The following is a 14,962-nucleotide window of genomic DNA, read 5'->3' as shown; positions in this document are numbered from 1 at the left end:
ATTATTTAAAAATGGGAAATTTAATATTTATTGCTTGCAACTCATTGGTACTTAGCTTTGTTTTTAAAAAATTTTACCTTAAAAAATTTACTAATTAATTTTTTCATTAATTTTAATTATTAAATATTTTATTATTTAATTTTTATAATTTTTTAAAAAAATTATTAATTAATTTTTTAAATTTATCTATTAATTAATATAACTTTTTAAAATCATAAAAATTAAATATTAAAATATTTAATAATTAAATTTATAAAAAAATTAATTAATAAATTTCTTAAAATAATAAAATATTTGAGTATATTTTTTATAATTAAAAATAATTAATAAATTTTTTATAATATAAAAAATAAATAATAATTTTTCTTTAGAAATAATTAATTTATTCCAATGTTCACGTTATTTACTCGCACAATTTATAATTTATTTTTATATATAATTGTTTTATTAATTTCTTATGATGTAATATGTTAATTTTTAATTAATTATATTTAATTATTTATTATTATAATATAAATTGTTATTTTTATAAGCTGATTATATTATTTAATTTTTTTTATATAATTTATTTTGTCAATTTTAAATAAAAATAAATATATTTTGTAGTCATTCCTATTTTTATTATTTTTAAAATAAATTATATTTTTAATTTTTAAATTTTAATTTAATTAATAAAACAGTCCAGCATAATTAAAACAAAACACTTGGATCTTTGTATTTTCTGGTCATCTATTAAAAAATAACCATTCTATCCATTTGAAATGTTAGGTCAACTGCTCTGGGTGAAATGTCTAAAAAGGCAAATATCGTCTTAAAGTATTTTTTTAAATCCCTTATAATTAGGTGCGAATAATATTAGGTTGAAATTAAAAAATTAATTAAATTAAATTAATTTAAAATTTTATTTTAATTTTTAATTTTTTTAATTTTATTTAATTTTATTTTTAAAATTTTTGATTATTTTAATTTTATTTTTAAAAAAATCAATAAAATTAAATCGAATTGATTAATAATAATAATATATTATTTTTTATAATACAGTGAAATTTAATTATAATTAAATTTAAAATACTTTAATTAAATTTTAAAATACTGAAATAAAGTAAAAAAAATGAAAAGACCATTAAAAAAATAAATCAAATCGAATCAGATTGATTCGATTCAAATTAATTTCTACTTAAAAATAATTTAATTTAATTTTCATAAATATTAAAATTTTAATTTTTAATTTATTTGATTCAGTTCTATTTTAAACCGAACCGACTCAATATTGACTGAACTTATAATCTACTTAAAGTCTCGATGCACAACTTTAAGCATAATTCTTCCTCCTCTTCTTCATTCTTTTCTTCAAAAGCCTCTAGCAAGGGGAGAAAATGTTTACTGTTTTTTCAAGAGCTTCTAGTGAGGTTGAGAAATATTAAGTAAGGGAAGATTTCTGTTGTAGTTAGTTTTGATTGAAGAAATAAATAAGAAGATGCTCGATATTAAGGAAGAATTAGCCAACGTGAAGAATGATATCAAGAAAGTTAAAGATCATAAAATATTTTCAGAAAAAATTAAAAGAAAATAATGTAGATTGTAATCATGGATATTTTAAGTGACAAAACTTTTTTAATTGCAAGTCTATATGTCTGGATATTTTTTAATTATGATAAATTATATTTTAATTTTTGTGTCTTAATATAATTAAGAGAGTAATTTTTATATTTTTAAAATTAAATAATTAAATTTCTATATAATTAATCCGTTCAATTTAGAGATTCTTCTACTATTAAAAATATAAAAATATCTTTATTGTCCTTTTTAAATGGATAAATTATATTTGAATAGTTAAGTTTTAACATAATTAATAAATCGATTTCTGTATTTTTAAAAATATATATTTAAATTCATCTATAATCGGTCAATCTTATCCATTATAATTTAAATATTTTAATTATTTATTTTTTATTTGAAAAAACACTTAAATTTACGTTAATTTTTATCTATAGTATCTCATTTAACTAATTCTTAATACTTTTTGTTTTTCGATTTCTATTTATTAAAATATTTCAATATTTATAATTTTAAAATTTTTAAAAAATACTTACAATTTCACCTATTTTTAAATAGTGCCAAGTAATTTTTAAATAGTTTATAAACTTTTATAAATAATATTTAAAAAAAATATATATTTTCACAAGAAATTTTATTATCCACTAACTTTAAATTAATATTTATTATAGATATAAGAACTATAATTTTATACGGATCAAATATAAATAGATTTAAAGATTTAGTTTTAAAAATATAAAGATTGATGCGTTAATTATGCTAAAATTTAAGAATAATTTATAAAATATAAAATTATTCACTTATATTAAAAATAATTTAAATATTCATGAGAATATTTTAAATATTTAAAATATTTATTTTTTCTCTAATTGATTGGCTAATAGAATTATGAATGAAAAGACTAAATTTAAATGGATTAATTGTATAGAAATTTAAATATTTGATTTTTAATTATATTAAAAATTTAAAAATTAAAATGTAATTTACTCTTTTAATTATCATGACTTAAAAGTGTTTTAGTGAATGGTATTGAAAAATGAATAATTAAATTTGGCAAAGTGAATCGTAGTTGATGTTATGAGACTGATATTTATCAAAAAATTAAAATATATTATAAAATAATAATTAAAGGATTAAAATATTTAATATTTATTGAATTTATTTATGGAATTAGTGTGTATTCAAATAATAATTAATTAAAATATTTAATATTTATTTATAAAAATTTTAATTCTAATTAACATCTCAAATTTTAAAAGGAGCAATAAAAATATTCTAACTCATATAAAAACAGTTAATGAATAGAAATACTGTTTTTTGGAAGACTGAAAATATAGAAAGTTTATAATTTGATTTAAAAATATAAAAAGTAAATTATCAATTATATAAAATTTTAAAAATTAAATTATAATTTATTTTTATTTTTATATGTAATTATATATTTAAAATTAAACTATAGAGTATTATCTATATATATGTTTAAAGTGAGTATTCGCTCGATTCGATTTTAAATAAATTAAAAATTAAAATTTTAGTATTTATAAAATTGAATTAAATTAGTTTTAAGTAAAATAGAATCGAATCAAACTGATTTGATTCAGTTAGATTTGATCGCTTAGATTTTTTATTTCTACACCTTATTTTTAATATTTTAAAGTTTAATTGAAATATTTTAATTTTAATTATATCTAATCTCTTTATATTATAAAAAATAATATATTATCATCGATTTGGTTTAATTTTTTTATTTTTTCTAATCTCAAACAGAATTAAAATAATTAAATTTTTTAAAATTAAAAATTAAATCGAATTGAAATCAATAAAAAATTGAACTAAAATTTTAAATTAATTCAGTTTAATTGATTTTTCGGTTTAAATCAAATATGATAAAGTGGTTTAGTTTGATTTTTTGATTTTTTAATATGAATTATATCGTTTTTATAAATAATATTAACAATTCCTTACATGCAATATATTAATTATAGTAAAATTTTAACTTATTTTATACGACAATTTTTTAGTGAAAATATTAATATAATTTATTAATTAATCAATATTAACTAACTTTTTTACATTAATTTTTAATAAATATAACTACAATTTAATTTCATAAAATAATAATATAGATTTATAGGAAACAAATTAAAAAATAAATAAATTCCTTGTTTCATATCTATATACGATATGAATGATTCATATCTGGTAAGAAAAAATATTCAAATGAATTTTTTAAAATTATTCATGATTTTAAAAAATTTTTAAAATTAAAATATTTTGAATTTTTTTATTTTAAATAAGAAGTTTGTAAGAAAAGAATTAAATTAAATTAAATTTTTATGAAATTTTTAATATAGAGGATTAATGAAAATTTTAAATTTATAAAAATTTTAAAATAATTTAACTAAATGTTTCTAATGATAAAATCCTATTCAATATTATGAATGAAATACATGTAGATTTTTTTTTTAAAAAAAATCTTTATAATTTCCCTGAGATGAAATTCTTAATGATATTGAAAATACTTTTTATGGAAAAAAAAATGTCAAGCTTTTAAATATAAATTGCAGTTCTTGGTTTAAAGAAAAGGGAGATTTTATCCTATTTTAAAATTGATACACTTTATATTAGATAAAATATATTTTAATCTTGAGATTTGTCTTAATCTTAATCGATGGATTAATTTTTATATTTTTAAAATTAAATATTTAAATTTTTTATAATTAAATGTAGGGAGAATATTTTCTTTAATTATCTAAAATATTCTGATAGATATTAAAATCACAGTTAATGTGTGAAATAGAAATATTCTCATAAATATTTAAATCATTGTCAATGAGTGAATCATTGTCAATGAGTGAAATATAAATATACTCACAAATATTTAAATAACTGTCGATGAGTAAAATATTTTATATTATATAAACTACACTTTAATTCTTAAGTTTTAATATAATTAATGGATTAATTTTTATATTTTTAAAATCGAAATCCTAAATCTCTTGATATGTAGTATTTTTAAAATTATAATTATTTTATCTATTATAAATATTAATTCAAAATTTATGGAAAAATACAATTTTCTTTCTAAATTATAACCTACTTAAAAGATACTTGCTATAACTTTTTTTTCTTTTTTAAAATGGATACTTGGTATAACTTAAAAGGCTATTATAAGTCTTTTTTAAAAATTTTAAAGTTATAGGTACTTAAAGTATTTTAATGTAGGAAACTGAATAACAGAAGTATATAATTTAAACAAAAATTAATAGAATTTAAGTGTTATTTCAAATAAAATATCAAAGTATTTAAATTTTTATCAATTACTGAAAATGGATGGAAATTTGATTTTTTAATATTTTTAATTTAAAAAGAATAATAAAATATTTTTATATTTTTAATAGTAAGAAATAACTAAAAAAATTGAAATTTAATAAAAAAAATTAAAATTTAAACGAACTAATTATAAAAAAATTTAACTGTTAAATTTAAAAAAAAAATTATTTAGTTAAATATTTTAAAAATTAAAATATAACTTATCCATTTAAAAAAATAATAAAAATATTTAAAGGTTTGTAATGACTAAAAATAAATGAAAAAACTGAAAGTTGAATGAATAATTATATATGGATTTAAATTTTTAATTTTAAAAATATAAAAATTGATTTGTTAATTTATTAAAACTTTAACACTTAGTATAACTTATTCATTTATAAAACTTTAATCATGATTGTGTTTGAAATCATAAATTTAGATTCTAAATTCAAATTTTTAAAAATTAGATTTAAAATTTAATATTCATAAATATCTCACTTTAGCTAATAGAAAGAATTTCAGATTCTAAATTAAACATAAAGTTGACTATTTAAAATGAAAATTGCTAAACTACTAACTGATAATTAATTTTAATTAATACATATTAGACGTTTGAATATAAATATTGTTTATCCTATTAGATAAATATTATGATTAATTTAATTATTTATTTATAATATTTTTTATATTTATTTAGTATGTTTTGTAATTTTAAATAACCTTTTGAATTAAAAGTTTAATTTAAAAGAAAATTTTTATAATTAATAAAATTTAAAAAAGGTAATATATTTTAAATAAAAAAAATTAAATTAAATCAGCTAGCATGAGAAGCGGTTCCAATTGTAGAGCTGAAAGGAAACGCAGCAAATAGACATACTATCAGTCTCATATAAACTAAATTTACCAAAAACTTAAAAAGTTTCATTTGTTTGATTGTGTATAGTTATCAGCTGAATCCAACACCCGTAAAATAAATGTGAATTTCAATTTCAAATCCTTTATTTAAGTGTTTATATTTATATTGAATTTGATTAAAATTCAAATTCACAAACTGATCCAAATGTAAAACCATAAATCCAAAACACAAAACTAAGGTTCGACATACTAGGAAAATCCATCCTTCCATTGAAGAAAACGGCTGCAGAGAGCACATGAATAACAGAGTTCCTCAATTCTTTTCAACATCTAATCTGTTTACCTTCTCTGTTGATAGCAATTCATGTTCCCAAGAATGTTGATCTTAGGGGTAGCTTGATGCACATCTTCTTTCAGGATCCCTTCTTTATAATGTTTTTGAGCTTCTCATTTGCAGCTACAAGTCCTGCAGCTATTCCTGGTTCATTAGCAGAATGTCCTGCATCTTGAACAACCTGTTCAATAGGGATCTCACTCAGTAATTTTATCCAATTATGAGCCCCCAAAAAATAATCAAAATAAAAATCCCATGTAGTCATATCTATTGTAAGCCAGAGAAATTGCTCCTGCAGAGAAAAGTGCAGCACTAAAACACATCATCTTAGAACCAAGATCATATGTTTTACTTGAGGAAAATTACTATTACTATTTAATTCCCGTAGTATAGAAAAACTCACTAATTAATCCATCCGTCAGTCTTTAAATGTCATAGAAAGGTCTAAAATATCTCAATACAAAAAGACTAATCAGTGAACATTTTTATAAAAATGAGTGACCAATTGATGAGTTTTTTCATAATATATAGATTAAATAGTAAAACATTTAACGGTTAAAACTAACAAAAAGAATAATTAATAGAATTTTTAATACCTTAGGAGGAACGCCTTAATATATTTTTCAAAATTAAGAGACCAACTAATGAGTTTCACTTTCACTTATTAATAAGGGATGATGTTGATTCCTTGATCAGACTTCAATCCAACACATCATAACCCTTTATGCTTCCCTATAGTTACATACACCAGAGTCCCAAGCTATGAATACCATCAACAGAAACAGCAAATGAATGACAAGCCTATGATTACAATTATCCGATGAATAGCATTGACAAGCCCATAACAAAAATTAGTATCGCAGTTAGATCAGCTACAAGAAATTATGAATATTTTGCAGGGGCAAATCCAGACTACAACATGGATAAAGAACTTAAACACGAAGACATCCTACAAGATAACAAAAAACTAATGAATTATCGAGTCTCTTACGCCCTTACATAGAACTGTCCAAAATAGTCGCATTATTGTTGAAATATGCAACAGAATAGGAGTATATGTAAGCATACACTTCCTTGGAAAACAAAAGTATATAAAGAACATAGGTGCTAACCAGACACCAGTTAAGCATCATCTCTAACTATCTCCCTCTCTCTCTCACACTTATATCATTTTGTTTGATTGAAGTATGACAGATTCCAGCAATTCTCATACCTTAAAATCTGCCTCTGGCCATGCCTTATGAAGATCCCATGCAGACATCATAGGACAACAAACATCATATCTTCCCTGCAAAAGAATTCAAGATATAGATTCATTTGGATGAGGCAAACTTCACCTGCCACATCCTCATGCTGCTAGAGAATACTGCCAACTGCAGTATCAACAGCTTTAACAGTACTATTACACATTGAAGGAGAAAAAAATAAATATATAAATAAAACAAAACTTTGACAAAATGGCCAAATTTCAAAAACTGATCATATTATAGGGTCAAAAAACTGGTGTTTATCAAGCAGCAATCTCCGTCAATTTCACAGTGCCCCCAAATAGCCAAAGAAAAAAGTCATGCTAACCGAATCAGATGAAATAGAAAGTATAAATACAAAAAGGCACACGGATCATTTTGAACCCTTCCTGAGGACCTAACTGTTTAATCACTAAATGCATCTGTCCAACAAGAGCACTTTTTTCCAAACTAAAAGAATTTAAATTGCAAGGAAGACAACCAGCACCTGTACAATTGTAGTCTTTATATGCCTTATTTTATCAACATTGTCTAGCAGGAAGGAATCTGAAGGAAAAAAGCCCTTGTTCACAAAGTAATGGTTTTCAATCCTTGCAAATGCCTGCAAGGGAAAACACAGAACATGTCAATTTAAGATTTGAATCATCCAATATTGTTTGTGGCAACATAAACATGTCAAGTTCAAAATTAACTAGTTCAATCTCCCGACCTTAAATTGTTTGTGGCAAAAAGATTATTGATGACAGATTTCCAACTCAAACTAGACATTTTCTACGCACTGTGTAGATTTTTTTTAGATCTTTAAATTATTATCGTACAAAATTCACTGTGAGATGTCATTTTTTATTTTTACAATGCATTTCTTAATGATTTACCCTTGTTGGTTCCAAGTTTAAAATTTTCATTTACAGTTGTAATTTATAAATACAGATGTGAATATATATATATATATATATATATATATTCCTCACTTAAACATTTGGCAATCATGTAATTCCATACAATTATAGTTATATTATGTAGTATTCATCACTAATAAATAAAAATGAGAATAAAATGTAAAGAAAGTTGGAAAAATATTTAAAAATATAGGAAAATATGTTAAATTTTAAAGTGTACCTTGAAAATATTTGTGGAAACTCTTGTTTCATCATATTTGAATATTTTATTTTTAGTATAACTTTCAAGATATGATGAGGATGATCTGTTTTTAGACTTATATGTGAGCTTTTCTCATTTCAGTTGTTGTAATTTCAACAAATTTATTTTTTAATAGTTATTTTGCTTGGAATTCAAGATACATACTTGTGAATGTGGATTCTATAAGCTACTTCCATGTCCATTAATTATTTTCCATTTTACTTTTAATTAGGCTGTAGGGTTATTTATCTTCCTATTTATCCATAACTGCACCATATGTTCATAGCTCAATTTTATGGTGTGACCTTGTTTCATAACTCAATTTCATAATATCTATATATAAATAAATATACATTTATATACTGCTACATGAAGCATTAGGAAACCGAATATTCACACTATTAGTGATTAAAGATAATGATGTGATCAACAAATTTTATTTAAAATGAACATATTAGTTGTTATCAATTAATGATAAAAATATAGAAATAATATGCATTAAAATTATGGACAATCATTTGTTATTTGCTTGTATTTTCAATTGTTCATACATCTTAATTTCAAAGTTAAGAATTTTTTGCAATTTTATATAGATGTATGATAGTAAAAGGAATTACTAAAAGATTAGTTTTATTTAAATTTTTATGTTAAGTAGCAGGAAACTTAAATTTTACATATTAATTAGGGGTGATAATAAGATTAATAGACTTTATAAAATATATCATACTAATTATTATTAACAAATTTTTATTGGCTCAAGAATTCTTATGGCCAAGGAAATAAATATGTGGCAACCCCTCATTACTTATTTTAGAGACCATGTATATGTATAGCATAACATCCGGACTTGGTAACAGGTATCCTATCTAGACATACCTAATATGCACTTATATAGATGTTAAGTACATTGCTCATAAAATTTATGAAAAATATATTGAAACTTATCTTCTTTCCAATTTTTTTTTTTTTAAAAAGTGTAGAAATATAATATTTTATTGTTGTATTTCATAATAAAGATTACAATCTATTTATATATAAAAGACGGTATCTAAACAGGAAGAAAAATCAAGTCTATGATTATACAATCCCTAAGATTAAGCAACTAACCCATCTATCAATATTTACTTTCTATATTAATATATTTACTTCCTATAATCTATAACACTCCCCCTCAAGTTGGAGCATAAATGTTAATCATGTCCAACTTGTTACATATATAATCAACTCGTCCCATACAACTTGGCAAACACCGAATTTGTAAACCCAACTTCTTCCAATAATTGACGTACCCACAAAACTTCACAAACGATTTTTGCCATGACTCGACATTCAGGTTCAGCACTAGAACGGGAGACCACATTTTCTTAGCTTGGTAAAACGCTTTACACACATCATAAATACGAGAAATATTCTATTTACCGGAATATAGAAATTACAAATACTTCATTAATTCTTTAACAAATTCAGAATGATTAATAAGACTAATCACCTTACTGTGAATAGAATTTCGAATCCGTGAACCGTAATTGTGACTCGTGAACAGTACCTGATGAACAGTACTCGTGAACAGTACCCGATGAAGGGCACCCCTAAGTCTCCAAATATTACCCTTTATGAATAACCAAATGAACAGAATCCTAAGTTTCCAAATGTTACCCTTTATGAGTAACCCAAATTAATAGAGCCCTAGGTCTCCAAATGTTACACTTTATGAGTAACCCAAATGAACAGAACCCTAAATATCCAAATGTTACCCTTTATGAGTAACCCAAATGAGAACAGAGCCCTAAGTCTCCAAATGTTACCTTGGGTAACCAAATGAACAGAGCCCTAAGTCTCCAAAAGTTACTCTTTAAGGGTAACCCAAATGAATAGTATCAAAAAAAAGCTTCCACCCAACACCCAAACGGCAAACGAATCGCAAATCTGACAAGGGAGCTGCAAGGCGACTTTGGCATCCTCTTTAGGTGAATGGTGAGAGACAAATATTATCCTAGATGGATAATACAAAAGAACAGGAGTCCTGAGTCTCCAAAAATTTAAGACTTGACGAGAGAGAAAAATAAATCTCTACGAATCTGGCTCTGATACCATGTAGAAATATAATATTTTATTGTTGTATTTATAATAAAGATTACAATCTATTTATATATAAAAAACGGTATCTAAACAGCAAGAAAAATCAAGTCTATGATTATATAATCCCTATGATTATACAATCCCTAAGATTAAGCAACTAATCCATCTATCAATATTTATTTCCTATATTAATATATTTACTTCCTATAATCTATATCAGAAAGAGAAAAAAGTGTAAACCTTAATACTTTTAGACCTTGAAGTTGCTTACCAAAGAAAAATCATCATCATCCCCTCTCTTGATGTTCTCTTCATTTGGAAGAAGATGAGCAGTCATCATTTCCCATTTGGTCCATGCTCTTGCAGCTGCATACTAAAATTATGAGGGTAATGTGTCCATTATTTTTACGGTAGGGACCTGGTTTAAATGTAATTTACAGACATGCATTGATTCACATCAAATTTCACACTCACATGTGCTGAGAATTAGTAATATGAATTTGCAAAAGAAGACAATTTTTGGAAGAAGATGACAAGCCCTACACTCTTACTTGTGTTTCCATGTCTTCAGAGTTCAATCTCTTGCTGTAAGCATCAACAAAGCATCCCCTTTCATTTTCCGGGATAAGATCTCTAAAAGGCTCCCAAGCTGGACAATGAGAACATAGACAAAAGCAACTTAAGAATACTCCACATTTAATCAGAATCAACAGAATAGAATAACATTTCCTCTCCAATGTTTTAAGGTTTGGTTATTTCACATTGGAAAGGAAGCTAGCTTCACTGATTATGATCTCCAAAACAAGGGCCACACAATAGTTTTACAGCCTTCAAATATCATATTTCAAATCACGTGTCATAACAACACTTTGGCATGGATAAGCAGCCACATTCTTATTTTGCACGTTCTATAAAATTATATCATCAGAAAGAAATTATAATAATTTTTTCAGATCTATAAAAAGTTAGTGAATGAGATTGAGCAGAATTTGCTAGTGATATATGTAATTCCAGTGCACAGAGAAGCAACCACCACTTAAGTTCATATCAGTTTCCACACAAACTACAATGCAAATTTTAGGAATTAAATTCTGGATGGCTAATATATCATCATTGTAACATCTAGATTTAGTATACCATCTGGGTAAATAGCAGCAGCACCACCCTCATAAAACCAATCAATCTCTTTCTTTCGCAGAAGAAATATCCCTCTGAGGACCATGCCAGTAACCTTGCAACAATATAAAAATACCAGGAGAAATTAATCAATTTTACATCACATGAATTCATCATTATACTTCAAGTCCTGGTTTTTATTATCTGGGAAATATATTATACTAGAGCAGTTATGCACCTTGTCAGGGTGAGCTTCACTGTATGCAAGGGCCAGTGTACTTCCCCATGACCCACCAAATACCTGTACGGTAGAAGAGGATTAACATCCACCACAAGAAGTTAATATCAAATTTCCTTTCCAATAATCAGAAAACAAAAATTCACCTGCCATTCTGGAATTTCCAAGTGTTCTCTTAGTTTTTCAATGTCAGCAATAAGGTCCCATGTGGTATTTTCTACTAGGCAAGCATGAGGTGTACTCTTTCCTGCACCTCTCTGTGAAAATAAGCATACACTTGCATGATTTAGAGATAAGATGCAGCATATACTTCAGCTTGATGGTGACTAGCAAGAATATTGACCTGGTCAAATAGAATGATTCGGTAAAAATCTGGATCAAAAAATCTACGATTACTTGGTGTGGTTCCTCCACCTGGGCCCCCATGAAGAAAGACAACTGGCTGCAACAAGGGTTTCATAACATGATAAACCGTATGAAAAATCATAGTCAAATATCTATTGGTCTTTAACAAGAAAGAATGTAGAAATTTCAAAGAGCAGAAAGAAAATGCATGGATCTGTAAAATAGACATTTCACTGGAAATACTAGCACACTGCCCAATGGTTTTTTGTCAATTAAGACCATTGTATCTAAAATTAATTTTTTAAGCTGGAATCCTTCTATGGGTGCTAAGAGCCAGGCACATACTCACACTCGAAGAAATATTCTAACAGGTTCCTAAACTTCTAAACATATTAAAAAGCATTAGCACTGTACAATGTCACAGTTCAATCAACCTTACAATCCATGGTTACTAAATCTTCAGCATCACCATCTGCAAAATTAACCAGCATATCAGCAGACATTTTCCAACAGAGAAAATTCTTATTACCCTCCAATGTGAATAACAGACTCCATCAATGTAAGATTTTATAAATGCCCTTTCCTCAATAACATCTAAAAGAAAAATAGATTCACTCTATTGCTTTCAAATAGCAAGCATTACTTTTAATAACATGTAAAAGAATAACTTGAACAACATATCATGCAACAAAGAATTCAGTATATAAATAGGAAATAGATGGAATAAACAAAGCCTAAGCAGTGAGCTATTCAAACTCATGGTCTGAACAAAAAATTATATCTAAGAAAAGTAACCATTACAATGATCTACTCTTAATTCGAAAAAGTTTATCATCCACGATCAAAACGCATATTAAACCAAATGCAAAAATAAAAAAGAACAAAAAATTGCAAAAATGGAGCATCATCACTCACATGGCCACTAGGATTTCCAGATTGCTCATAGTAGACAGTGTGAAGATCAGAAACCTTCAAAAAACCAGTATTATACGGCTCAATCGGTGCATGAAGGATCCGATTGAGCTCAAATGTCTCCTTGCCTGGTTCCATCAACTCACCAACTCGCAATTCACTCTTATAACCAAGATTTCTCACACTTAACACTGAGCTCCTCCTTCCTGCAACAAACAAACAAAAAACAACGTGAATTACACTCGATCAAATCAGATTTTCCAAAGGAATACATGCAGAGAGGAGGAAAAACTTAACTGGTGAAAGGATGAGCGGAGAACGGAAGACGAGAAGGAAGGAGAGGGAGAGTGGGAAGAGAGGAAATGAGGGAAGGAGTGAGAGATGATGGGGAAAAATTAAAACCTAATAAAGCCATTAGTGAGCAGAGGCATCTTAGTGAATAATTGAAGAGATAGCTTACCTATTATCTGATTCCCAATGAACAAATGCCTTCTGTCTTATTCCCTTGTTCTTTGCATTTGGCTTGCGCGATGGCTTTGATATGCGGAACAATAATCCAGATACAGTTTTTTTTCCAATTTGCAATTTTGCATAGGGTGATTTCCAAAAATTCTCAATAAATCTTAATTTAGAAAAATAAAATCATTAAAATATTCCAACATATATTATTATAGAAAAATTACTATTGGTCCATAGTAAAGAAAATTTATTTATTAAGAGCTTAAAGCAGTAGCATCATTACTCCTAGTAATTAAAGGGTTAGAAGAGATTGTCAAACACAACACTATTTCTGGCTTTCTAAATCTGCCAACAAATAAGACCAACAAGCTAGCCTTAACGGATTTCTGTCAACCTGGATCAATCTCCTCAGAATGTGTTCCCACCGATCTCCCAAAGATGGAAAGCCATATCTTTGAAAACTAAACCCAAAGCGGAATTGAGCAAAGTTGCTCTAGCATTTAAGCAGAAAAACAACATTTGTTCAATGGATTCATTCTCACAGACAAATAGCATATCAAGCACACTTCCTTTTAAAAAAGATTTTTCTTAGTAGCTCACGAAATACTAAATATTATTTTAAAAATTACTATTAAATAGATTTAAATAATTATTTAACTTCTAAATTTTACTACTATTTTCATCTATTTATTTTTAAAATATAATGAATTTTTCTTTTTGTTGTAGTATTAAAAAATAAATGAGATTAATAAATTTATATATAGATAATTTAAAGATGTTAGATGAGTTTTTGAAAATAATTTACTCTTTTAGAGATGAAATTATTTTTTAAAAAAATAGTTTAATTTTTTATTAAAAAATACTTTTCATTGACAAATTTTTTGAACTGGCTTGAATATTAAAATATATATAAAAAAATTAAAATAAGATTAGGAGCCTTAATTTAATGAAATTCTCAGAATAAATAAACTGTAGGTGAAAAGTGGATTCTAGGAATAATGTAAGATTATTCACTAATTATATGAGGGACATGGATAGAGAAAGATTAGTTACATTATAATTTTTTATATTTTAATTTTTTAAATAAAATTTAATAATAAAATATTTATTTTATAATTTAAGAAATTAAATATCTTATTTTTCCGGTTGGTGCTTGATCATGTAAAGAAGTGTGTAAACTCAAGATTAGTTAACTTATAAATTTTAGAAATTGGTAAATTTGATAACTTGACACTAAATAGATGCTTTCTGTAACGACCCGAAAATAGGACTGCTACCGGCGCTAGGATCTGGGTCAGCTTAAGGCCGCCAAGACCCGTAGCAAGCCTGATATACATCCTGAAAACCTGTTAAATCCCATACATGATC

The 14,962-nt window shown here is 25.2% G+C and overlaps 1 protein-coding gene across 2 annotated transcripts; it reads right to left on the bottom strand.

The window, feature by feature from the left end:
- Positions 1–5,835: 5,835 nt before the first annotated feature.
- Positions 5,836–13,750, bottom strand: LOC110619605 (proline iminopeptidase). 2 transcript variants are annotated; one of them, XM_021763114.2, is made up of 11 exons: positions 13,596–13,750; positions 13,139–13,341; positions 12,222–12,320; positions 12,025–12,135; positions 11,879–11,941; positions 11,662–11,755; positions 11,076–11,173; positions 10,796–10,897; positions 7,793–7,906; positions 7,272–7,346; positions 5,836–6,239 (listed from the first exon to the last, which is right to left on the bottom strand). In XM_021763114.2, the coding sequence occupies exons 2-11, from the start codon at positions 13,271–13,273 to the stop codon at positions 6,138–6,140; spliced, it is 993 nt and encodes a 330-aa protein (XP_021618806.1). In that variant the 5' UTR covers positions 13,274–13,341; positions 13,596–13,750; the 3' UTR covers positions 5,836–6,137. The 2 variants fall into 2 exon arrangements, with proteins under 2 accessions (XP_021618806.1, XP_021618805.1); XM_021763113.2 differs by having other exon boundaries at positions 13,433–13,605.
- Positions 13,751–14,962: the final 1,212 nt, after the last annotated feature.

Source organism: Manihot esculenta, chromosome 7, assembly GCF_001659605.2.
Source record: "Manihot esculenta cultivar AM560-2 chromosome 7, M.esculenta_v8, whole genome shotgun sequence".
Classification (NCBI taxonomy): Eukaryota; Viridiplantae; Streptophyta; class Magnoliopsida; order Malpighiales; family Euphorbiaceae; genus Manihot; species Manihot esculenta.
Note: the sequence above shows the minus strand (reverse complement) of the source record. Positions and strands in the feature narration are given on the sequence as shown.